The sequence below is a fragment of the Cibotium barometz genome, chromosome 40 (assembly GCF_041138505.1).
Source record: "Cibotium barometz isolate CiBa-2024 chromosome 40, ASM4113850v1, whole genome shotgun sequence".
NCBI classification, from domain to species: Eukaryota; Viridiplantae; Streptophyta; class Polypodiopsida; order Cyatheales; family Cibotiaceae; genus Cibotium; species Cibotium barometz.
In genome coordinates, this window is record NC_141085.1 from 28,213,599 (window position 1) to 28,240,454 (window position 26,856).

The 26,856-nt window shown below is 44.4% G+C and overlaps 1 protein-coding gene across 1 annotated transcript in view; it reads left to right on the forward strand.

The window, feature by feature from the left end:
- Positions 1-87: 87 nt before the first annotated feature.
- Positions 88-26,856, forward strand: part of LOC147615379 (uncharacterized) — a 102,350-nt gene continuing 75,581 nt past the window's right edge. The window contains exons 1-2 of the mRNA XM_086779469.1: positions 88-355; positions 479-672. Of these exons, the coding sequence (XP_086635595.1) occupies positions 510-672 (163 nt within the window). The 5' untranslated portion in view covers positions 88-355; positions 479-509. The remainder of the gene's footprint in view (positions 356-478; positions 673-26,856) is intronic.

Genomic DNA, 26,856 nt, shown 5'->3' on the forward strand with positions numbered 1-26,856 from the left:
AATTATTTGCCTTTCTAGTATCTACTCTAACCTGATGAACACAAAACCTTTCCATTGAAAATCATACCAAAATTTAGGTTTTGTGAATGCCTTGCTTTTCACACTAACAAGCCACGGGCGGCTTCTCCCGGGCGGGGGCGCCTAATCTGAATCCACACAGCATCTCTTCAGATCTCCGTGTATATGTATGTATATTATGTATATGGCGAGGGAAACCCTAGCGGGAGGGCTGGAGGACGCTCAACCCGCAAATCCTGACACCGAGATGGACAAACTCAAACCCTGATTCAGAGAACCTTTGCGAGGACGGCCAACCCTAACGCACAGGGCGGTGAAACCCTATCACAGAGTAAAGGTATTTAGGTAGTTTCTGCAAGGACGGCTTACCCTTTTTTTTTGGGTGAAAAGCAAGGACGGCTTACACTAGCACACAGGAAGGTAAAACCATAATACAGAGGACGGGAAAACTGTGTCACAGACACGTTTTTACAAAGCCTATACGTAGAGGGATGGCTACTTCTAAAGAGAAGCAGAGGGAGATAGCTACTTTTAAACAGAAGCAGCATTTTCCATCTCCCGGAGGTGTATCCTGCTCAATTTGCTTGGAGACTGTGGAAAGCAATGGCGAAAGATCAGTTGCCAGGCTCAAATGTGGACACCATTTTCATCTAGGTAAATGGGAATATCTGACCTTTGTTTTTCCATTTTTTAATTTATTTTTTAACAAAAGGTTCTTCTTCAATAATGCCTTTGTTTTTTTGTGACAAGTTGAAGATGACAGAGCAAAGTTATCAATATTTATACAAAGGTTCTTTGTGGTTGAGTATGGCTTTGTTTGCACCCATTGACACATCTTGAGATTCGTACTTTCTTCCCAGGAAGGAAATTGAGTTAGTGTGGTTGTCAATAACATTCTCATGTGAGCAAGTCTTGAGTATTGCTTCAACATGCCCATGAGCTGTTGCAACTCGATGTGAAGCATGTAGGGTAGGAGCTCAGTTGAAGCGACATGATTTTTTGCAATCTATGGATCCTCTCATGTAGACCCACTTGTGCTATGAGAGTGGTAATGGGAAAGATGAATAGTGGAAGTCTTACACATACACAATCACACACTAGTAACCTTATTTATGCATCGTGGGGACACCGGACTGCTAAGGACAGTTGTGATTTTAGTGGGGGAGAATGTGATACACCCACGCCCAGGTGTGGACACGTTGGCGGGCATGCCACATGTCTTGTGGGCAGTGTGGACAAGCCCCATATTCACATATAAAAAGGGGTTTTGGGCCTTATTTTGGCATCTCAGGATCCAGGAGCCTTGCCATTAAGTACAAAGGAAACTTGGAGATCTGAAGAACAGATTTGCAGCTAGTGCTTTAACTTTTGGGCTGAAGGACAATCTACAAGAAGTTTGGGCTAAGATCTATGGAGACGAATCTGGTCATTGTCAATATGCATCATTGATACAAGGGCTAGAGTAGGATACTTGTGCATGCCTGTGTGTTGAAGTCTTCAGCTATTCTGGTACCAATGTTACATGTGCAGGAGATGTGTGTCTTCTCTCAGCCCTAAACACCTTTCATAGGAACATCTTGATGCAAAACGCAAAGAAGAGATGGAGAGAAGAGAGAGAGAGAGCTGTATTTTCAGTATATTCCTAGTAAACCAAAAAGGTTATAATGTATGTGGCCCTAGGCCTTCCAAAAAGGGGTAACAAAACCCTATCCTAGACTTGCCCTCAAGTGAGGAGTCAAATGCTTTACTAAAAACTGGATGCTCCATCCATGTCATCAACCAGCCGACTGGCTGTCGACTAGTTCAAGGACACCAAAAACCATAAATATTGCCAACCCCATATGTGGAGTGCTGTCCACCTGGCTGACAGACCTCTTGTCCAATGGGATTCTTCTAGACCATTATGAGGCCATGCTAGAGCCCTAAATCTACTGTTTTAATATGTTGCCCTTCAAAGATTAGCCTTGGTTTACGCATGTCCATGTGCATGCACATGACACAAGGTTTGTTGACAACTCAAGAACCAAGTGGCACTCATCATGTTTGATGATTGTTTGACGGGAAACTGCATATTTATGGAGATGGCAGCTACCATTGGAATCAAGGCGCTGCACGTAGGGGCGTATGTGGATGCAAATTTATCTTTTCAAGGTAAGGATATGAATGTTACGCCCATCGTTAACAAGTTGGGTGTTCACATTCAAGATTATTTGGATTATAAAAACTCTTTGATTATGCCTCTCTAAGGCGGTGATGTAATATTGGGCATGCCATGGCATACACACTACTCCCACCAATGATTGCAGGTCAAAGAAGATAACTTTTGTACACAAGGGAAAGGATCATGTGATTGATGTAGGTCTTCTTGATGCACTAGTTGTAACTCATACTCAACTTACCAGTTGTAACTCATACTTAACTTGTGAGGCAATACATAATTCTAATGTTATGAATTTGTCGTATGCTATAGGCAAAGAAAGCAAAGGTTTTACTTCGTGAGTTGATGAAGAGTCATTTGGAATTATCTTATGTAGTTGCTCCTCAATTGGGGGTCATGGATATTTCTTTGGAAAACTTCCGTCTAGGTTTTTTGTGAAGATTAAGGATGAACTTGATACCAATGCAAAGTGGATAGATTTTAGGGAATATCTTGACACTCCGTAAAGGTATAGATGGAAGCTTTACAGGTGAGGACAGTTGGGTGGAAGCCGAGGGGAATCTCACCTGTTGTTTTTCTTAGGACACCTCTGTTTGTACTCGCATATCAGCTTCAGCGGCTGTGCGCCCAAAAGTTTACATTCCTAAAACTGCACAAAGCAGGAACAAATCCATGGCATTTTCCCCAAAATAAACCTGAGAACTCTCAGCTTTTTAATTCTGGCACACAGCATAGTGACAATCTGTGCAAGGGGAGCCTTTTATCATATCCACTTCCACTCCCAAGATTGTCCCTCCCTCTCTTTGTTCATGGCAAATGCAGAGTAGCGTTTCTATACAAGCCTGCAAGGCTCCACCTTCTACTTCGAATAAGCAAGCTGTGTCTAAATTTCCCAACTTCCGGGGTATAGATGCCTACCCTAACCAAACTAGGAAAGTTTCAAACTTCAATTGCCTACTTCATTAGTTCTACAAGAACAATCTCCATAAGTATTTCCAAGGTGCTATGAAGATAGCTTCCATGATGCCATAAAAACTATATGCTTGTCCTTGAGATGTGGCGACCTACAAGACAAGCGTGGGCAATTGTCCAGGCAGTTTGGGCCCCGTTTGAGCAGGCTACACGGAAAGGATAGGAGGCAAGACAAGTTGGGCAGCACCATAGGCTGATCGGGAGACGAAAGGTCTGGTCGGGCTGTAGAAAAGGATGGTCGGTTGGCATTGGGTTGCAATCATTTCAACCATAATTTTTTCGTAGTCACATAGGTTGCTTTTTGAAGATGGCAATGTGGCCTCCTCAAGAAACAATTGAAATGATGCTGTTGTGAGCTGACTTTCGAGCACTTTGAGAAGCTTGTGTGAAATGGATGGAATGGCTATACTAATGAGCATCTACAATCATTTACACTTGATGAGGTGAGCTGTGGTTTATATTCTTCATCATTGTGCCAATTGAGGTTTTGACAATCCCTAGTGTGAACCCTTACCACAATGTCAGGAAAACCACTCTGGTTGAGCATGCCAATCAATTCAAGCCTCTATCAAGAGTTGACAACCCAAAGAGGGCCTACTCATGCATTTGAAGGCATGAATCAACAGAAAGCAGCTTGTGAATGGGGAATAGAAATGGCTTTGATCACCTCAAGCTCTCTTGTTTGACCGCTGACATTATATTTTCCAGACAACCATTCCACTGCCTATCTTTCCTAGCAAGTATATGGGCTAGAGGTAGATTTGGACGTGATTTTGAGGCCCTACAGGCATCCAGAAGTGCTCGGAACATGCGCCCATGGATGGGACACCTTTTGGGCACAATTTGGAGGCCAACTACGACCTAAACACGACTTTCCAGCCTATCTCTATAGAAAGGAGGTCAAAGGGTATGGAAAGACAGAAATTAGATAGATCTCTCTAGCATCTCATAGGTGTTGACAAGAACCCCTACATAGAGGCATCCCAAGGCAGCTCTAGGTAAGAAGGTAAGCATATGGAGAGCACGACCAAGCTGTGGAATCATCAAGCTTTTGAATGCACGCAGATTAGCATGCACGAATTGGATCTAGGTCAAGATCCAAGATCATTGTATATATTCATCTTTGGAATATACAATAGATTAGGTCTATCTTGTTCGCTAAACATAAGATTAGCGCTAATGTTTTTATCGCAGCGTTAATATCATAGACATGCTTCCTCAATGCATGTCACATTGGTATTAGAGCTTAGGTCATCCTAGGGCAGTCCATAGTTTGTGTTTTCTATAGGCTCAATTAGTATTCTTGAAATTAGGGTTTGCAAGCCAAAATTATGGGTTTTGCATTTTGCATGAGGGTAGTTCTAGCAATAGTGTTTTCAGTCCCAGATTCAACGTGAAGTGGAAAAACCAAATTATGGTTTTCATCTTTAGGGTTACAGTCCATTTCTGCATGCACAAGTCTTAGCCTTGGTCTAACCTAGGTAGGAAACAACTTATTTTTGATACTCCCTCCACCAAAACCTCACCTTGATGGAGAGCAATGATGCTTGGAAAGAAGAGTTATGATGTGAGTATGAGACTATGCAAAGGTGTTGGAGATGTGAAGATGAACAATACAAAAGGGAACAAGAACGCCAAAGGGCACTATAAAAAATCATGGCCGAGTATAGGCAACAACTCATAGAATAGGACCGTCGATGATCCGAGAAAGAAGCACGTCAAGTAAAGCTTCATGCAGAGGCATGTCAAGCCCAGCTTCTGCACAAGCAAAGTTGGGCACAGATTAGGGAACCATGGGCATAGTTCATAGTAGCATCAACAAAGGCCAAGGAGGAATCACCAAGGGTTGTGAAGCGGCCTAAGACTAAGAGCGTTTATCCAAGAAAGGGAGAGCTTCCAAGACAGGAGTTCTCGGGAGACGTGATACACAGAAGGAGATGTTTTCAAGGAGGTGTCATTACCCGGGATGCACGTGCTGGAGCTAGAGCTACATGTGATTCAGAAGATCCAATTGCCAAGCTTCTAGGAAATTTCTCCGAATCCTGTGAGTAGTAGCTTCTAGAAAATCTCTCCGAATCCTGTGAGGAGTAGGGTGAGACTACATGCGATTTAGAAGATCGCGATACCGCGCTTCTAGAAAATCTCTCCAAATCTTGTGAGGAGTAGGATGAGACTACATATGATTCAAAAGATCTAGATGCCGAGCTTCCAGAAAATCTATCCGAATCTCGTGAGTAGGATGAAACTACATGTGATTAAGAAGATCCAGATACCGAGTTAGAGAACTTGAAGATCAAATCAAAGAGCTTCGGGATCGAGCTGAAGGATATGAAGTGGAGTCTTCAATTGGACCAGAACAGAATCGGAGCAAAGGTGTATGGAGTACCCCAGTGCTCCAAGCTTAGTCGGAGGGGATGTCATGTGCATCCGTTAATGCCAGTGCTCATGGACACGACTATCTTTCCTAGCAAGTATATGGGCAGATTTAGAGGCAAGTTTGGACTTGATTTTGAGGCCCTACAGGAGTCAAGAAGTGTTCGGAACATGCAGCCATGGATGGGACACCTTGTGGCCAGAATTTGGAGGCCAAATATGACTTTTTGGACATCATTATGTAGGTTGAAAAGGCAAAACCGACTTGAATATGACTTTCCATCGTATCCTTATACAAAGGAGGTAAAAGGGTAGAAATCAAATAGATCTCTCAAGCATTTCACAGGTGTTGGCAAGAACCCCTGCATATAGGCAGCCCAAGGTAGCTCTATGCAAGAAGGCAAGCATCTAGAGAGCACGACCAAGCTATGAAATCAGCAAGCTATTGTATGCATGTAAATTAGCATGATCTTCGTCAAGATCCAAGATCATTGTACATATTTATGTTTGGAATATACAATAGATTAGGTCTACCTTGTCTACTGCTGTGTGTTTGCTAAACATAGGTTAGCATCAATGTGGCGCTTAGTGTTAATCATAGACACGCTTCCGTAGTGCATGTCACAGTTTAATTCTCATATTATTGGTGCATATTTACGACGACTGTCTTTTCATCTACGTGGTAATTTAATCCCAAAGATGCCCAAAAGATTAGTCTCCATAGATCTTAGCCAAAATTTGCCGTAGACTATTGTCTTGCTGCCCAAAACTCTAGTTGTAGGTCTGTTCCAATCCTCCGAGTCGCCTTCGTACTTTCGCTCTTGATGGCAAGGCTTCTAAACCACGAGATGTTGAAATAGGACCCAAAACACACTATTTACAAATCAATACGGGGCTGGTTGCTGCCTAGGTTGAACTATCCATGACTTGCTTTTTTCCCATCGTGTTCACATGTGTGGCGCCGCCAAGACACCTGGCTTGTCCGCCCAGCTTGATGCACATCCACATTTGGTCATTGTGGTTGCCCAAATCCCTGCAAAATATGTTGCCATCACTGTCGTAGGTTTATCACAATAAGCATGCTGCAGTTTGGGGTTAGCTTCGATTGGTTCCTTTGCTTGTGATTGAGCTCAAATATGGCTGAAAAGCCTGATACAACTTTGCCTGCTTGGGGTTATTGGATTTATAACCAAAGTACGTAAGTTGTTTTGAATATAGAGATGTAGAAAGAACACTTTGGTAGGAAGCAAAGATATGTCTACTACCTTTATGCACGCGTCTAGAGCTACTGTGTTTATGCTAGAGTGGTGATACCATGTCATGTAGTCCATGGTATGCACATCACGCTTGACGGATTTTGTGGTAGAGGGGAAATAAATTGTAGTTTTGCTAAGATTTGAAGTGACTTAACCTTGTTTTCAAATCATTGGATAAAGTTAATATTTAGCGTTTTTTTGGGTGGAATGTATTTCAGCCTGTTGGGATTCACACCTTTTTTTCCTTGAAGTCTAACTAGATTACATGGAATTTGATAAGAATTTGCACTTCTTTCAGCTATAAGTGCAAATAGTTACTAGATTGCATGTAATTTCTAAGAAGTTTCTTGGGTCTTTGCACTTCTTCGTGCTAAAACTGCGACTTTAGTGTATTGAATTGACTGTGGAGATCACAAACACTTGTCTTGGACACTCATGTGATCTAGTCATGGTGATCTAGCCTAAAACTCGTTTCTTCTTAGTATATCTATTGTAGAATGAAGGTAGCGTATTTATCTACTATCAAGACTTTCAGATTTCATACACGTACAATACTTGACATATGAAATATCCAAGAAACAAAAATTAAAGGAAGAGGAAGCTAGTTGGTCCATGCCATGGGCCTCCATGTTGCTTCTTGCTTTCTAAATTATGATAAGTAGTGTATATTTTGCAACAAGATATGCAAATATATCTTTAGGCTTTTTTTAAAGGTCCTTGGGACTCATAGTGCTACTGGTTTCCAGTCATGTGATGCCTTTTGGCAAACACTGAAGTAGGTGTGAGATGGGTTTCTCAATGAAACACACAAGGAACTTTCAAATTTTCTTGCCCATAAAATTTGATTTTCTATAGAAATAGTTTTTAGGTGTTCTAGCTCATTTTGCAATTTTCTGATGTGACTTTACCGATTCTTAGATCATTGAGTCTTGACCTAGGCAGAGGAACTTTTCGCTCTCATGTATGGTGTCTGTAAGCCACAACCTTTGAAGGCCTTCACCAAGGAGATGTTGGACTTCTAAATGTGCACTTATTCATTGAGGACAATCCTTGCTAGTGTAAATTGTATATTTTGTTAAAAGTGATACATCACTTTTTAAAAGTTTCAACCTGCTTTTTTCTTAAACTTGGAATAACCACTGTTCGGTAGTCCATTTCACTTAGATTGATGATTTGCTCTCTTGGAGTGCACAACCATGGTTTACTCATGAAAGTGCTAAATTTCTAGAAAGTGAGGATCTTTTTGGGTTTGTTCGACATATTTTTAGCTTAATTGTAAGCTATTCATTTTTGAAATCACCACTATTTGGTAAAGGCTTGTCCATTTTACTTGGATTATGGCCTTTGTTCTTAGAGACCATAGCCATGGGTTTCTTATGTAGTTGCTTAATTTCTTGAAGATTGAGCACTCTTTTGGGTTTGTTTGACTCCAACGTTTCTTTTTCATATGTGGGATTGATTATAGAGCTACAGTTTGTCACAAGGCTGAAAAGCAAATCGTTTATTGAAAGATTATTAGGAAGCTTAAGTAACTGGAAGTGTTTGTTTGCAGGGTTTGGAATTAGAGTGAGTTGAATGTAGCATATGGGATTCCCAAGCTACCATTGTTTCAAGGGAATGGTGATTGGAAGAGTTTTCGGCCAAACAAGATTTTACGAGAGAACCTTCAACATCACACAGCTTTTAAGATCCCAGTGCCAACTTTGGTGGCAATCACTTAAAAGAAAAGTTTTCATGCAAGTAGACCTCCAAACGATCTCACAGGTTTTCTTTCAGGCGATTGTTTCTCATGTGTATGTGGAGACCAACAACTTGGATCATGCTTTGCTACAAGGGACTATGTCAATCGGATTAGTTGGATCATGCTTCGCTACAAGGGACTGATTGTTTACAAATTACTTGGATCCACAAGTCATTTGTGCATGCTTTTGCACATGAATAGATCCACAAGTACTCTAAGAAAAAGGATTTGAAGTCGTTCACACGGCAAGTTTGGAATGACAAGATGGTTGGTATCTAGGCAACATATGATGTAGTGAAGACTTGTATGTAAAAACAAATCATTGTTGAGTCCCAACTTTGCCAACATGAGGGTATTCTTTGTACTACAAGTTATTACATGTATAGAGATTCCAGGGAACTTGAGAATAAACCGTTTTATATATTGAAGTGTACATTTTGGTGTGGCGCCTTTTCACATCATATTTTAATGATTCATGCGTTACTTTATTTGTTTGTTGAGATGTGGTGAGTATGCTAAACTTCAAGGTCAACCTTCAAGGGTTAATTGCGAAAGGAATGGCTTTAGTAGCTTTTTATATTTGTTGAATGAATGGTTAAGGGTGTGTTTTTTTACATATATGGTATAAAACGCCACATCTCATTGTGATTTGCTAGAAAGCATCCTTCATTTTTTACGGATTTTCTTGTTTCTTCTTCATGGGTTTGAAAAGCTTGAGATACTAGATTTTATAACAAGATCATTATAAATCATTAAGTAAAGAAAGATTACTATCAGGGAAAGAAAGTTGAATAGCCTATGTGTGAAAGGGGAAAGCGATTCTAAAGGGGCATCCTTTTTTTGTTGACTAGATATTTTAAGGGATGTTATGCATGCAATGATGAAGTTTTTAGGGTCTTCTTTTTAATGCTTCTCTAAGGGCCAACAATGTCACCTAGATAGCATGACTGTGGCCCTTAGCTTTGCTCTGGAGTCACCTTTTAGCCAAAAGAGTCTAGAAAATCACTAACTAGCTTGCCTTAAGATGGTTGAACAATATGCATGTCTAATATAAAGATGATGCTTGAGGTAGTCCCTTGTACATGTCATTGTGGTATGGACAATATGAAGCAGGCTTGTTTGGTGCAGTGAGGTCTCGAGCACAATTGATGACTTTTCCATCCTTGTTGAACTTGGGTGGTGGTATGTGCATTATATATATGAGTGCCACATGGACGTGGATCTCCGCATTAGCATGCTTAGGGGCAGAATCGAAGTGCCAACTATGGACATGTGTGCTGCCCACCGACCCTAGACTTGTCGATTGACAGATATGCACCTATTTAAGGATGGGGAGGGTCAGACTCATGCATTTAGTGCTAGATTATATAGCAAGAGGCCAGGCACGAAGCCAAGCTTATGAATCAAGGAAGAAACATCCCCCTTGTGTAGTCAGTATAGTGGTACCACTTTTTTTTTTTCTGACTGGCCTTTGGCCCAAGATCCTCCCGTAGTTACCGATTTTTCACTGCCCATGGGCGCTTAATTATCCGCTTGTAGGTGATGCCGCTGAGGAAGCACCAAGGGGGGTTTTGAACCCAACTTCCAAGACCTCTTGGTCCTAGGCAAACACTTTCACCACTTGAGCTATCACCTCATTGGCTAGCGGTACCACCTTTTGTTCATGCAGTGGAGCTAAACTCTAGCATGCAAGGAGGCTAGATCTATGCTTTGCTCATTGTATACATTCATCTTTTGCAATTTATAATAGATTAGGTGAATACCTTTTTAATCTTTGTGTAACATTGGTATTAGAGCATAGGTCGCCTATGGGAAGCTCTTGCATTAGGTGTATTTTCAGGCAGTTTTGCATTAGGTTTTTTATGCAGTCATGTGCATTAGTTTTGCATAGTGTCTTTGCGTTAGGGTTGCATTGGTTTGCATGCTATAGATTAGGTCTAGGTAGGCAAACTAGCCATTGACACTTAGACTTCATGAACAGCTCATTATGAATCAGATTGGTCTCCTATGGATATTGAAACATTGAGGGATTTAGTTGGATGTCCAGGGTAGAAAGGTGCTGGAGAAGGTGGAGAATTCACTGGATGCGGGAGAGTTTTTAGGATAAAAATTGCTCAAGAGAGTTCTTTTGTGCATGGGGTGTAGGTTGGTGAAGGATCTAGAAGATGAAATGCTTTGTCGACAATAGAGTTAACGCAAGCACAAGAGTCTTTCTTGGAGGACTGGCCAAAGCCAAAGTTTGTGGCTGCCCCATCACCCTAAAATCCTTGGATTCTAGTTGCCGATTGCGTTTTTGAGATGGAGAGTGCGAGTTTGGAGATGGATACAATGTGAGTTGCCGATTGTCTTTTAATGGAGGAGAGTGCGAGTTCAAAGATGGATACAATGCGAGTTGTATTGCCACTCTGAGGAACCTTTGGGCTTTACCAATGACTGCTTCTGGGCTTTAGCAGCAGTTGCACGACAGCGGTGGACACTGTCAGAATCGAGCCAGCGGAAGTTTGAATACACGTAGAGAGAGAAGGAGAGAGAAGTTGACGCAGAGAGAGAGAGAGAGAGTAAAGTTGACGAACAGCTTTGATATTAGCAATGAATAGTTTGAATTTTACAATGGTTGGGCATGGGTATATATACCCTCTAAATGGAAATGGCCGACTCACTTAGATACGACTGAATCCACATGAGATACTATATTTTAACACTCTCTCTGTAGCTCATAGTGGACATAGAAAAGAAACCAAGTCGATGTAGATGCAACCATGGACACCTCAGTACTGGCCGGATACTGAATACACCTCGGAAAATGCACCAAACAACCTGTCTCCTCAAGGAGTGCCATCTTGAGCTTCAGCTGCCACATAGAATAATGAATTGCAGACAACTCCACATTCATGATCCCCCATTCGTTGAACTGCGAACACATCACGTTCAAAAAATCCTCTGAACCTTGAACTGTCGACACATGACGCCCAAAATTCTCTGACAATGAACTAGGAACTCATCCCATCCATAGTCTACTACCAATGAACTACGAACACATCACGTCCATAGATTTGTCAAGCTGTTCCATGCCAGATGCATGTGCCTTGAACTCCGACACACGGGTCCAAATCACCAAAAAAAACGGGAGCACAGATTGCCCCTCTCTGCCACTCACATGCCTCTCTCTGGTTGAAGCACGTGGTAGGATCCATCCATCAAGCTAGAATGCTGGAGTATGTGCCAGTGAAGTCCTCGCCACACCGGCAGACGCCGAAGCATCCCTCTTAGAATCACTGTCACTGTCATCCTCGTCAGCTTTGCCTTTGCCTTTGTCATTTGTCGAGCCTTGAGCTTTAGCTTTGGATTTGCAATCCCGAGCCAAATGCCCTCGCTTTCTGCACTTATAACAACGGCTCCTAGACTTCTTATTGGATTCCGATGCAGCATGTGCTGATTCTACATCCTTCGGAACTCGAATCTTGCCTTGGGAAATGAGCACTGCTTCCTCCTCAATGAGAAAAGAGCTGAGATCATCAAATTCCAGCTTTTCCTTCGTGACTTGTAAGCGTAATGCCCTCGAGACCATCTCGTACTCCTCAGGCAACTTCGTAAGAACCAAGGCAGCTAACTGGGTACTAGTTAATGCACTATTCATAGCCGATAACTGATCATGGATAACCTTTGCCTTCATTAGAAGTGACTGCATAGAGGTCCCGGTTTCAAACTTGATGGAAAACAACTGGTCGAGAAGGGTTACTGCTCGCATTGTTGAGTCTCGATCAAACATTCCTGCAAGCTTTGACCACATTTCCTTGGCAGTCTTTAAAGTCTGAATGGCAGGGGAAATTTCCTTGGTGAGAGATTTTGCAATCGCCGACATTGCCTTCGCATTGTGAGCTTCCCAATCCACAAGAGATTTGAGAAACTCCTCCTCCTGAAGACGTGTGAACCGATTGCTATCCCTTCGGGGACGTTCCTCCGAGCCATCAACAATGTCCCATAAGCCTTTTCTGCTAAACCATAGCCTCATGATCAAATTCCAATGCGCATAGTTGTCGCCATTCAGTTTGTCGTCCTTGCTTGAACACGGGAGACCCATCTCATAAACTCCGTCCAAGATCTTCTCAGTCGAACCAAACCTCCTCTCCGTAGCCGACGCACTTCTTGTTCCTCCTCTTGTAACAGTCAACACAGTTGAAATCTCGTCCCGAGTCCTCGAGCACTTTGACCTGCAAGTCTTGGCCGCGTCCTGGATTCCACTCCCGAGGCTCCACCCTTGCGTCACAGGTGCCCTCCTGGCCTGCTATGATGCTGTCCAAAGCAAAACCAGCCTCCAAAGTGCTCTAAAAAACTGGCCGACCAGCAACAGGGCAGGAAAACGCAAGCCCACAGCCAACCAGGAGAAAACGCAGCACTGAAGCTCTTGCTCGCTGCAGCCGCTTGTGGTGTGCAACCTTGCGCCACCAAGCGCTACTGGAACAAAAAACGCAAGGTGCCGCCCCAGTCCCTCCTCACCTTGTCTGCAGCAACGCCGAAGTACAACACAGCCCCTCACCTGATAGCGAAGCCAAAGTACAACACAGCCCCTCGCCTGATAGCGAAGCCGAAGTACAGCAGCACTACACCACCTTTCACGATCGCCGCCAATACAGCACGCAAGCCAAAAAAAAAACCGCAGCTCTTGTTCTCAACTGCTCCTACCTGCGCTTGAGGATCATTGAGCCAGAAGCTCTGATACCATGTCAGAATCGAGCTAGCGGAAGTTTGAATACACGTAGAGAGAGAAGGAGAGAGAAGTTGACGCAGAGAGAGAGAGAGTAAAGTTGACGAACAGCTTTGATATTAGCAATGAATAGTTTGAATTTTACAATGGTTGGGCATGGGTATATATACCCTCTAAATGGAAATGGCCGACTCACTTAGATGCGACTGAATCCACATGAGATACTATATTTTAACAGACACCTCCGAGCGGTGCGTATGGGTGTCAGGAGCACGAATGGCCAGCGATGCATACAGGGAAGCCCTTTCTGACCCATGAACCACCCTCTGGTTAACGGCCCCGCGGGGGGGGGGGGGGGGGGGGGGGGGGATCTGGTTCATTCTTGTTCCTATACCATGCATATCTGTATGTCCTTTTCCATGTGGGGTATATTTCCCACTCCCACTTATAGGATGAATTGCACTGCAGCATGCGTGTTTAGAACATTAAACCTTATGAAGGAGAGGGGTGCATATACATGATACTGAGGATTACGGTGTGTGCGTGCGCGCGTTAGGGTGAAACCTATTTAAGGATAGCACTTATGTGCGTTGGTGCCTGTGTAAGTGCTGATTTATCACAAGGGTTGTATGAGAGCTTAGAAACATAAGTACCAACCTCATGCTTCATAGAGATAATCTATCAAAGGCCTATGCATGCCATCTATCAAAAGGAGAGTTTTTATGCGTGGTGTCAAGGCCTGCATGTGAGGGTATGCATACATAAATCAAGCGTTGTGGACTTGAATATAACAAGGTCATATAAATATTCTCATACTATGACAGTTGAACCTAGCTGCTGTGGAATAGAGGGACAAGAAGAATCTTGCGCCTAGTCAAAGACCATTCTTTATGGTATGTTAGCTCTTGTGAAGTAATAGATTGGGAACTGGAGTACCTTGAATTTTGTAATGAACACTCTGAATGTGTGGAAATGGATTGAAGGCTGGTAAAGCAGATAGGGCTTGCTGAGACATAAACATCAGTATGAGAATTCACACTGATCAAGATACTACTTGCTACCCCCATGGATTGAATTGTTGTTTTTTTAATGCTTTTAGCCGGGCATCATCTCTTTTCTCGTGTATTTACTGCTCGGCAATGATTTAATAGAGATCTGGTTGATTCAGAAATGGTTTTAAGGGGTGATCATGAAGCTTGTTGCAGCTATCGGTGCATGCTTGCAATTTGTGGCAGCAGAGGCAGGTCTCAAGTGAAGGGCAGGCTGGACATGCAGCATGCTCTCACATGCTGTGTGATTGCTCGTTGAGGTCTTGTTGATTGGATGCAGTTAAAAGTTGATTGGATGCAGTTAAAAGTTGCCTTTTGGATGAGCTGTTGTGGGCCTGTCTGTGAAGGAAAACACCGTGAATTTTTATTTTGTGTTAGAAAGTGCACAAGAGCATGAAAAAGGAGATCAGTTTGCTCAATAAGAGAAGCAGATGATTGCAACTTTTTTCATTGTAACTAGCTACGTAATTAGAGGTTGTAACTGCATGGCATACTCCTGAAGAGTATTTTTTTTGGAAGCTTTATAAGTTGTTGGTTCATGCACATGAGTGTTAAGAGTCGAGTGAAGGTGGTGGATTTGTCATGAACGCATGTGCATGGGTCTGCTTGTCTGGAATGCATGCTTATGCACAAGAGTTCAATGATATCTTAAGGAAAAAGCTTCTTTCTGGGTGGAGCAATTGCATGGGCAACTTCCAAAGCTAGCAATAACAACATAAAGATCAGTAAGAGAATTCACACTGATCGAGATACTACTTGCTACCCCCATGGATACAATTGTTGTTCTTTTAACGCTTTTAGTCAGGCATCATCTCTTTTCTCGCATATTTACTGCTGGGCGATGATTTAGTGGAGATCTGGTTGATTCAGAAATGGTTGTAAGGGGTGATCACGAAGCTTGTTGCATTTATCGGTGCATGCTTGCAATTTGTGGCAGCAGAGGCAAGTCTCAAGTGAAGGGCAGGCTGGACATGCAGCATGCTCACACATTCCGTGTGGTCAGTGATTGTTCTGTCCAGGAAGACACTGTGAATTTTTATTGTGTGTTAGAAAGTGCACAAGCAGCATGAAAAAGGAGACTAGTTTGCTCGATAAGAGGCAATCCTTTACATTGTAACTAGCTACTTAATTAGAGGTTGTAACTGCATGGCATACTCCTGAAGAGTAGTTTTTTGGAAGCTTTATAAGTTGTTGGTTCATGAACATGAGTGCAAGAGTCAAGTGAAGGTGGTCTGCTCGTCTGGAATGCATGCTTGTGCATAATATGTATGCCAAGAGTTCAATGATATGTCAAGGGAAAAGCTTCCTTCTGGGTCGAGTATTGTAAGGTAATTGCATGGGCAACTTCCAAAGCTAGTCTGTGAAGCAACAGCAACACGATTCGAGCGAGTATGGAGAAGCAATTTCCTCTAGCTATGCCTTTTTGTGGGACGACGAGTTTGAGATCAGAGGACACAAGGTGGAGAAGCAATTTCCTCTAGCTATTCTTCACCTGTGGCCTTTTTGTGGGACCACAAGTTTGAGATTAGAGGACACAAGGTGGACACACTTGATGACTTGAGGGAGGCGCACACAAGAGGAAGGAAGCCGAGAGGCTCTACATGGTGCTAGGCCACTTAGTTTTTAAGAAGAACATGGACTTTTTGCGACTGCCATTGATGTGATGACACGGAGAAGAACTGAAGCTTGAGATTGTACATTTTTTAGCCTCCAAAAAAGGGAGGTAAGGTGAAGGTGCACATTATCCGATAATCCGGGTATGTTGTTTTGAAATTTTTGCATTGAAGTATTTTAATGCTACTGTTTAATTTGTCAATTCACATGTTTGAAATGTTTATGGGGAAACACGTACATATGCTGTTTGCTACTGGCTAGAACTCACAACCTTGTTGATGCTTCATTGATGCAAGTGTTCAACATTTTGGGGAGGCTGCCCATATGTGATAAACATTGCCGCCTTTCGTTCTTACCTGCAAATGAACTTCACGGCTTTACAACAGAATACCTTCACTGGAGCAACGTCTCATCAGTGACCCCCATCTAATCCAAGAAGCTTGTCCTTCTAGTGAGATGCACTGGCCTCCCCCTCAAGGATAAACTGTGCCCTGGGAACCAGAGGTACTGTCCGCTTTGTGGCAAGCATGGGGGACCCAGCTCCATATGTCCCAGCATTTTTGATGACTGAATCCACTGTGGGTTCCATCCTTCTGGGATGAAAGGCTTGCAAGGTAAAGGTTCCAATCGGGGTGAAAGCTTGCCTGCATCTATGGAACCTGATAACGGGATTTGTCTTGGTTACCTGGTTTCTTGGGAAGGCATTCTTAAATACATAAGCTCTGCAAGGAGAATAGGTGGGATCCCACCACAAAATGAAGACTTCTATGATTCTCCTCCAAGCCCTGTGATGATCTTTGACCCAACTATGAACAACAGAGCATGCTTGATAAAGATGGAATCAGATACTTTTTGCGAAGGAGTTAGCTGCCGTTAATAACGGCAGAGAAGTTTAGATGTCCAGCACTAGGGCTCCATGTGAAGTGGCCTATATATTGGGGTCGGGATAGTGGTGTAAGATTAGGTTTCGGCAAGGCCCTTTCATGGACCTCAAGCTGCGAACAAAAGAAAACAAACCTAGTCATCACACTTTGTGATTTTTAAGAGGGCAAAGCCCGACTGTTTCACCTTATTGCATGAATCTAAAAAGCATAGTATGTCCTTTTCCCTATTTCTAACGTAGGCATCACACTTTCTTGCCATGTTGTCCTGGTGGTATGTAGAGTATAGTTTTGAGAGGAAGAGAATGGTGTGTCTTTTGCACTCTTCATGAGTTACATCAAGGAACATAGAGAAGAAGAAAGAAAGATATATTAACGTCTGCAAAAGATTGCAAGGGTCTATGAGACCAAAAGGTACAATAAATCCATTGCACCACTTTATTTCCCTTCATACCATGGCATTTGTTTAATGACCTTAAAAGATATAGCTAAGTTGGCTTTAAGCTATGAAGTTACACTAATGCCCAAGGGCTCTAGACAAGTCGTAAGAGTCAATAATCAGTGTCAAGTGACTTTGAGTTAAAGACGACCTCAATTGTGCTCTATATAAATGAGACATAGCCTCATCAATAGGACTCCCTACAGGTGAATGCTGCTAGCTCAAGCCTTACACGTGGAGGGTGTGCTTCTAATGGTTTTGGACTCAAGGGGTTAGGTGAGGACTCGAGGAGATAAGCTTGGCGTTGGTCTAGCCTCATGCTCCTTAGAGGAGCTACGGTTGGGGGAGAGGTTGCCAGCTCTTCCCGCGAACTAATATGTGATTGACTTTTGCAGACCAAAGCTGATTGGGAGATCATTGTTTGGCACTTAGGTAATCCTAACACGTAGCTTGTTGCATCGAAGACGGTTCAACCAAGCTTTGGTAAGATTTAGAAAATTGAAAATATTATAGATTTTATGGGTACTAGTTGTTGCTTTACAGCTGAGAATTTAAGCTCCTTCATGTGTTTTGTCTTTGTGCTTTAGGTTATTGGAGTGGAAAAATAAGGTTGCTTTTTGTTTTGGTTGTATTGCTGATTTTGGAGAATCAAGGGAGATGCATGTGTAAGAGGAAAGGAGAAGAGACTTGTTCATGCTTCTTGCCAGTGCATTTATTGGAACAACACATACGAGAAAGCATAGTGTTCTAATAAGCAATGGGAAAACTGCCATCTTAGTTATGTCTTTTGGAGACTTGACAACTTGGATGATGATTGAGGACACTCCTTGCACGATTACTGAAGAGGTTCCCAAAAGAAACATTTTCACCTAGTGCAAGCAACCCAAGACAAGACTTGTGCGTATGCACTCTAGCTCTAAGTCAAGAACAACAGGCACACCAGTTGTAGAACACTTATATCTATGTGCTAGGGTTTGAGAGAAATGTGCATCCGAATCAACACACACAACATACATGAGTCCTAAATTACTGTTTGTATTATGTATAAGAAGAAAGTTATACAACTGAATCTCTTGTTGGAGTGGAGATCGATGTAGCAACACACACATAGATGCAACAAGCAAGGAGAGAGAGATGGAAGCACAACACTCAAAGTAGATTGATGAGAATGAGTGAAGTACAAGTGAAGTGACATAATAAGGTCATTTACACACTCATAAGAGTGCGTACATAGGCTCCGGAGGAAAAACCTCCTAACGAGGAATATATCTGCCACGTTGTCGTGTGTAGAGACATACGCTAGGCTAATCTCTCTTGCAATGAGCCTCTCCTTGACATAATGATAATGCATCTCTATGTGCTTTGTGTGAGCATGAAACGCTAGGTTCCTTGCTACAGCTAATGCACTTTGGCTGTCAGTGAAGATGGAGGTGGGGGATTGTCTGAGCCATACACACTCCACAATCGCTGTAAAAGCTGCCTTGTACGTAGCTTCACAGCTCGAAGTGGTCACTGTTGGCTGCATCTTGTTGAGCCATGATATACATGAATCACTAAGGTGAAAGCAAAAGCCATTAGTGGACATCGCATGTCATAACATCCAGCCCAATCGGAATCACTGAAAGCATGCAGCTGAACAACATCTTCCTTAGCATAGAATAAGTTGAGGGATTGAGTGCCGTGTAAGTATCTGAATACTCACTTGGTAGCGTGTAGTGCTTACTTTCGGGACTGTGCATAAACTTGCTCAACTGGGAGATCCCAAATTGAATGTCTGGTCTTGTATGACATAGATAGAAGAGGCACCCAATAGTGTGCTGATAAAGTGATGCATCAATTGGTTCACGTGCATCCTGGAGACTAAGCCTAGCACTTGTCTCTATTGGTCAAGCAACATGCTTACAGTCTTCAAGACCAAACCGTGTAAGCAGCGTCTGAATGTACTTTGACTGCAATATCACAATACCATCATCACGTTGCATTAATTGTATGCCCAAATAATAATGCAACGATCCCAAATCTTTCATCTCAAATGACGCATGTAATTCAACCTTAAATACCCCCTCTCCTCACTTTATTTTTTTCTTTTAAAAAACAAAAAACCAAGAACTTGAAAAATTAAAAAAATAAAAAATACAGCTTGAAAAAAAATGATCGAATTGTTTGAAAAAAAAACTTAGGCTTGCGGGTTGCGGGGCCACGTAGGCCTAAAGACACACGGCCGAACGAGGCCCTAGGCCCATGCAGCCCCACAGGGGTCCACGAAGGCGAGGGTATGAGACGGGACCATGACGTGGCTAGCGAATGCGCAAGGCAAAGGGTGCAGCGCTACTAGCGAGGGGACACAGTCCCACAACGGGGTACATGCAGTTCGGGAGGCCAACAAGCTTAGCACCAGCAGTCTCAAGCGGCTCTTGCGGCCAGCACAGTCAATTCAGTGGGAGGCAACATCGGATCGGCGTACGAGGGTGATCACGATGGTCATGGGCGCTCCATCAGCATTTCGGGCGGCTTGGTGGCATATTTCGGTGTTTCTGAATGCAAGCAAGCATTTCCTCGGCGGCATGGTCGCATCTTGGCACACCTAGTGGCAGATCGGCGGAGAAGGGGGTTTCCTCTGGGCGTGTTTGCCGAGAGAGAAAGAAGAAAGAAATAATGAAAGTTATACTAAATGTCTTCTAAAGACCCAATGGGTCTATGTCATATGAGACCAGAAAGGATGCATATATATATGTGTGTGTGTGTGTGTGTGTGTATGTACTACATACATACATATATATTTAGAGAGAGAAAAAGAAAGAAAGAAAGTTATATTAACGTCTACGGAAGACCCCAAGGGCCTATGAGACCAAAAGTAATACAATGATACCATGGATATATTGAGCCATGGAAAACTAAAAGAAAAAGTAAAATGAAAACATCTGACAGGACATGTGATCGCCAGATGATCCTATCTCCCAAGTGCACATGAGTATGCAATCTCCATTGGGCTACCCATGTAGGTGAAACTCAGTCGAGATGTGAAAAGAGGGGATGTGTTAAGACCATAGCCTTTGTTTTCCCAAGGTTTATTGTGAGATCCCGCTGTGCACAAAAGTCCTGTTATGTGTCAAGATGTCTCTGGAGAATCTGCAATAAGCACAATGTCATCAGCATCAAGTAGTATGGAAACAAGGATGCCTGCAAGTGATACGCCTCGTCCCCCTCCTCTATCAATGAAGGCCGAAATCTCGTCGATGTAGAGGCCAAAGAGAGTCGGGGACAGCGGGCATCCTTGCTTCACTCCAATGGTACTGGAGATCTCCTTTGATAATCCTCTTGGGCATCTCACCCGCCCTATGATTGACTCATATAATGCCGTGATCTCCCAAATCATGTCTGATGGTACCCCCAAATCTTTGAGTCTTTGTAGTAGTTTGGCTCGAGGCACTATATCAAATGCTTTGCAGAAATCCACAAAGCAAGAGTAAACACGTTGGTGTCGTGCTCTGTCCTCCTCCATGATGGCTCAGAGGGTGAAGATGTGATCCAAAGTAGAGAATGACCTACAGAAGCTTGCCTGCCCTGATGCTCTGAGCCTATGTTTCTCTGCTAGTGTGTTGAGCTCAAGCTCAAGTACTGACCCATAAAGTGTGTGGCCAATCATAATAGTCCTATAGTTGTTGGGGTCCATGGGATCTCTGGCTTTATGGATGGGTGTGGTGATATGGGCTGTCAAGGTGGGTAGGAAACCTTCCGAAAGAGTGAACATTGGGCCAGAAGGGGTGCCAGAGTCTCCCCCGCATGGGAGATGTGCTCTGCCAAGAGGCCCTTGTGGTCTTGTGATCTACAGTTTTTAAGTCTCAGGATGGCTTAGGCTACCATGTTGGATGTGAAGAAGGTGGATGTGATGGGACGTGGATGTGATTGTGGCGGGATGGGGGGCTGATTTGGTACTTCGTATGTGTGCCACATGGATGGAGATGTGATGGGTGTTTATTTCGGATTTTCTTCCAGCCCTCAATACAGCTCACACCTTTGAGAGATTGGTATAAGTCCTTGCATTGGCCCTTAACATGTGCTCGTTTCTTACGTCTGGTTGTGTATTGGTTAATCCTTTGAGCATCTCGCTCTCAGATTTGGCCAGTTGCAACCTCGCATAAGAGACGCTCACGTGTTGTGTCCGGCATTCCTGGTCATACCAATCGTTCTGGGGCATGGTGCCGGTGGGGGGTTTGGTGGTAGATCGGTTAGTGGATGGGAAAGCGGCTATGGCAAAGGTGTGTAAGATTGTGGTGAGCTGAGAGGTTAGGTTGGCCAGTGGGAGATTGGGGCTACATATGTTGGATGTCGGTAGTAAGTGGAGTCCCCATCATGGTGGAAGTGAATTTGGGTGTGGTGGGAGATGGGCGGTGGTGGTAAGGATGGTCGGAGGTTGAAGGAGAGATAGGCATGGTCGGCTCCAAGTGGGAATGGTGAAGGTATGTATGGATGTGGCTAAAGCCGGAGATCCCATCAAGTAATCCATTGTACTTGAGCCTCCACCATGTGGGAAGCATGTGAGCTCTCCGGAAGAAGGCCAACGGGGACATCCAGTTGAAGATGGCTAAGCCATGTGTGGTCCCGAGCATGACGAACTCTCTCCCTGATGCTGTAATGTCCCCTCTGTCCTGTGATGCTCGCTGAATGCCAATCTCCTCCGAGTCTATCGCCTGCATGGTCGGCTCCTCCTGGTCATATAAAGATGCCTAGTCTTGGTGTGGAAGTCCCCTAAAAGGAGAACTTCGCCCAAGCATGAGAACTCAATGATGTTTGCATAGAGGGGATAAAACTGCTCTCCCTCCTCCAGAATAGCATATGGGGACTTTCTAGGTTCCTAGGTGGGAAGTAACATAATGCAATGTGGATACTTCTCGCCAGTGTGACCTGTAACCTCACCCACATAAAGCATGCATCTGCGTCCTTGCGGACTATGGAGAGAGAGAGAGAGAGAGAGAGAGAGAGAGAGAGAGAGAAATGAAATGATATATTAACGTCTCTAAGAGGCCATAGTGGCATATGAGACCCAAACTGAGAGTACATTTGAAGTTGGTGTCTCATCAAAGAGAACAACTAAATGAGTCTAAAAAGTACAATAAATTGATTGTCCTACAGTTATAAGAACAGAACTGTAAGACTCCGAGATGATACTGAGTAGAAAATACTTGAAAATACTAAAAAATGTATATCAGGTAGATCCATGTATGCTGATCAGTTGAAGTGTTGCCCTCTCCTTAGATCAAGTATCTCCGCCATGGGGCTGTCTAGAATGGAGAGGTCGTAGAAGCGAGGTAGGCGCCTCCGATGCCGAGCAATAATGGCTCTGATCTGGCGATGATGAGGATGCCGTGGTTGGGATCCTGGTGGGCGTGGCCGACGAGCACGACATAAGATAACTGCTCTATCAGTGGTGACTCCCTGGGAGCGTGGTCGGTGCCGTGATGGCCCAATGGAGGAGGTATCAGGAGGTGTGTGGGCTGGGTTGCTGGTGCTGGTGCCGGTGCCGAAGGAATCTGTCAGGGTCCTTTGTCTCGGTACATCATGGCTCGGCCTCTTGTCTGCCAAGAGGGTCTCTCTGTGTCTCCTGAGCTCAAGTAGAAACAATCCAAGGCATCTCTGATCCTCAAACTCCATGACCCTGCGTAACGGCCCAAAACCCTCTCGGAAGAGGCAGTGATATCTCCGTCGGATCTCATAATAGACTGTACATCGGCAAATGTAGTGTTCCTCTGTCTCTACCTCCTGGTAGCATAGCTGACAAATGCGGTCATCCACGATCTGATGGACATATCGCCCTGTCTCAATCCGCAGCTGGTGTGATGAGGTCCGGATCTGTCCAATGGCACAACGTATCCCATGTGATAGGTGTACATCCATGTACGCCGGACGGGTGATAAAATCATCCGGTGAGAGGTGTAGAAAATGGCTCTTGTAATGAGCCATTTTCGTGCCCAAGGGCTCAAGGAGGCTAGTCCATATCCTCTCTGTGTCCACTCTGATGATATCCATCCTGATCACGCGGTTTTGCTCTGAGCGGGTGAGATCCAAAAATGGACAATCCAGACTGTACTAAAAGGGTGGTAGTGCCTCTATCCGCAAACCATGTAGGTCAAACCATGATCTCATCTGAGCGTACCAACAATGAGTATCTCCATCCTTTGCCAACTGTATGGATGAGGTCAATGCCAATCGGGAGTACCTCTGCTGAGGGAGCTCCCATAGCCGCTGTAAAAAGGTAACTGTCTGGAATAGGGCCTCGGTTACTACTGGTGGGGCACCCAGCTCAGCCCGAACAATCTCGTGTGGTACTGATGATTTGCTCCGAATCATGCGGGCAATCATCATAATCAGTGGTCTCTCCATTTGCCTCCATCCCTCATCTGTCCCTCTCTGAGATCTGTGATGTATACTAGGCCCCCAAATTGGAGCTCCGTACAGGAGGGTCGGTGTGACAAGCGTATCAAATAGCCACAATTTGGTGCGTGGCTCTTGAAACTGTATGTGTGCACACTGCCTCTCAAGTGCCCCCAAGGCTGCATGCCCTCCAGCTAATCTAGCTGCTGCTGCCTCCTTTAGGGAGAAACGCGGTCCTGTGAAAGTAACTCCCAAGTAGACATATGACCTTACGTACTGTACCGGCTCCCCTCGGAAAGTGAACCGAGGCTCTGATCTCGTCACCCATGCCTGTGTGGTGTTAAACACCATAACCTTGGTTTTCCCAAGGTTTACTGTCAGATCTCTATCTGCACAGAAAGCCTGTAATGCATCTAGGTGTCTCTGTAATCCTTCCGGAGAGTCTGAGATTAGAACAATATCATCAGCATATAACAAGATGGGTATCCACACCCCTGCCAGGCATGCCCCTGGGCCTCCCAATCTGTCTACATAATCAGAGACCGCATCAATGTACAGTCCAAAGAGGGTGGGCGATAGCGGGCATCCCTGCTTCACCCCTATCGTGCTGGTCACCCTATCAGATAGTCCGCCTGGAGCTCGGACTCTGCCTGTCACAGACTCATACAAAGCATATATCCCCAGTGCATATCCTTGGGTACCTCAATGTCATGAAATCTGTGCATAAGCCTGGCACGTGGTGGTAAACTTGTCTTGTGATATAAGCTTGGCCCCCAAAACGCAGCCCCATATAATTGTGTAGGACTGAACAATGTGTCAAATAGCCATAGCTTTGTTTTAGGTTCTTGGAACTCTACATGAGCAAACCATCTTTAATGATCCCACGGCTGCATACCCTCCACATAGAGAATGCTGGACCGGTAAAAGTGATTCCCAAGTACACATATGAAGTGATATACCCCACTGTCTCTCCTCTGTATGTAAACTGTGGGGCAGATCTGCCAATCCACTCTTGTGCTGTTAAAAATCATAGCCTTGGTCTTGCAAGGTTCACAGTAAGGTCCTGTGCCTCATAGAAGGCATGCAAAGCATCCAAATGTCTCTGGAGCCCTTTGGGTGAATCTGAGCTGAGGACTATGTCATCCTCATACAAGAGGATCGATATCAGAACTTGTCATGTGCATCACAGATGCCATGGACATTCTCAGGGCTAGATCCAGAAGAGGCAAACAGATAAAGACCATGAACCAATAGAAGATAGGTAGAACCAGAATGTAGGAGCTTCAGGTGTAGCATCTGAGGTGGACATGGAGCAGGACTTGGAGCAAGGCATGGAAGAAGCAGTCGGCTGAGGACTGTCGGCTGACATCAGCAAGGCAAGAGATGTGTCGGCTGCAGGAAAGGGGGTGTCGGCTGCCCATAGCCATGGTCGGCTGAACCAGCACATAGGGGCAGCAGCAGGCGCATCAAGAACATGAAGCAGATCTAGTCGGGCTGCATTAAAAGGCTTTTAATGAACTTGTAACTGGCCGACCAGCAGTCGGCCAGTTCCCCATGTAGTCCAAGGGCTATAAATAGCCCCCCTTGCTCTATGTGGTAGTCATTCAATCCCACTAGGGGTTTGGATCCTTAGAGGTCCCATAGGGGACAGATTTTGGGGTTAACCACCTTTTTATGAAGGCAGCCCATGGCTGCAGACATGTACCCTTTTTGTACCATAGATTATACTGAATTTCCAGCACTTCTCACTCTCTCTCTCTACTCTCTCTCTACTTGCGTTTTTGCATCAGATGGTGCGTTTTTGCATCAGAAGGTTTCCAAGAGTGTTTAGGGCTGAAAGAAGACTTCCCAGAGCTTCCGCATGTTACATTGGTATCAGAGCATCAGGCTCAGCCAGGCTAAACGCTGATTCAGTCCCATATGATGGTGTACAGGTCCAAGGTACAGGAAAGTACACGGATTCGAAGCCCACGGCAAGAACACAGATCGGGAAGAACTCCCAGGAGGTTTGTTGGTGGTGTTCCACAGTGCCAGATGGGGATGGCAGTTCCGTGAGCCAGATAGGTTCTCAGGTAACGGTCCCAAGGGAGGTTGATCCTCCAAGGGTGATGTGAGAGTGCCAGACTCAGTTCCAAGAATGAAGACCAAGACGGTGTTCAGAGTCAGGGCAGGAATGGATTGTGGACTAGAGGAAGACCAGATGCATAGATCTTCATCAGAGACAGAGTGGTTTGGAGAACAGGCCGGGTTTTTAGAGAAAAAGATTTGCCAGGGATGGATGATGACAGAGGGACTTCGGGACAGGATTGGGATGATGACAGTCATCCAACAGCAGGTTGGATTCCCGTCATCAAGTTTAGCAGAGGGGGATGTCATGTGCATCACAGATGCCATGGACATTCTCAGGGCTAGATCCAGAAGAGGCAAACAGATAAAGACCATGAACCAATAGAAGATAGGTAGAACCAGAATGTAGGAGCTTCAGGTGTAGCATCTGAGGTGGACATGGAGCAGGACTTGGAGCAAGGCATGGAAGAAGCAGTCGGCTGAGGACTGTCGGCTGACATCAGCAAGGCAAGAGATGTGTCGGCTGCAGGAAAGGGGGTGTCGGCTGCCCATAGCCATGGTCGGCTGAACCAGCACATAGGGGCAGCAGCAGGCGCATCAAGAACATGAAGCAGATCTAGTCGGGCTGCATTAAAAGGCTTTTAATGAACTTGTAATTGGCCGACCAGCAGTCGGCCAGTTCCCCATGTAGTCCAAGGGCTATAAATAGCCCCCCTTGCTCTATGTTGTAGTCATTCAATCCCACTAGGGGTTTGTATCCTTAGAGGTCCCATAGGGGACAGATTTTGGGGTTAACCACCTTTTTATGAAGGCAGCCCATGGCTGCAGACATGTACCCTTTTTGTACCATAGATTATACTGAATTTCCAGCACTTCTCACTCTCTCTCTCTACTCTCTCTCTACTTGCGTTTTTGCATCAGATGGTGCGTTTTTGCATCAGAAGGTTTCCAAGAGTGTTTAGGGCTGAAAGAAGACTTCCCAGAGCTTCCGCATGTTACATTGGTATCAGAGCATCAGGCTCAGCCAGGCTAAACGCTGATTCAGTCCCATATGATGGTGTACAGGTCCAAGGTACAGGAAAGTACACGGATTCGAAGCCCACGGCAAGAACACAGATCGGGAAGAACTCCCAGGAGGTTTGTTGGTGGTGTTCCACAGTGCCAGATGGGGATGGCAGTTCCGTGAGCCAGATAGGTTCTCAGGTAACGGT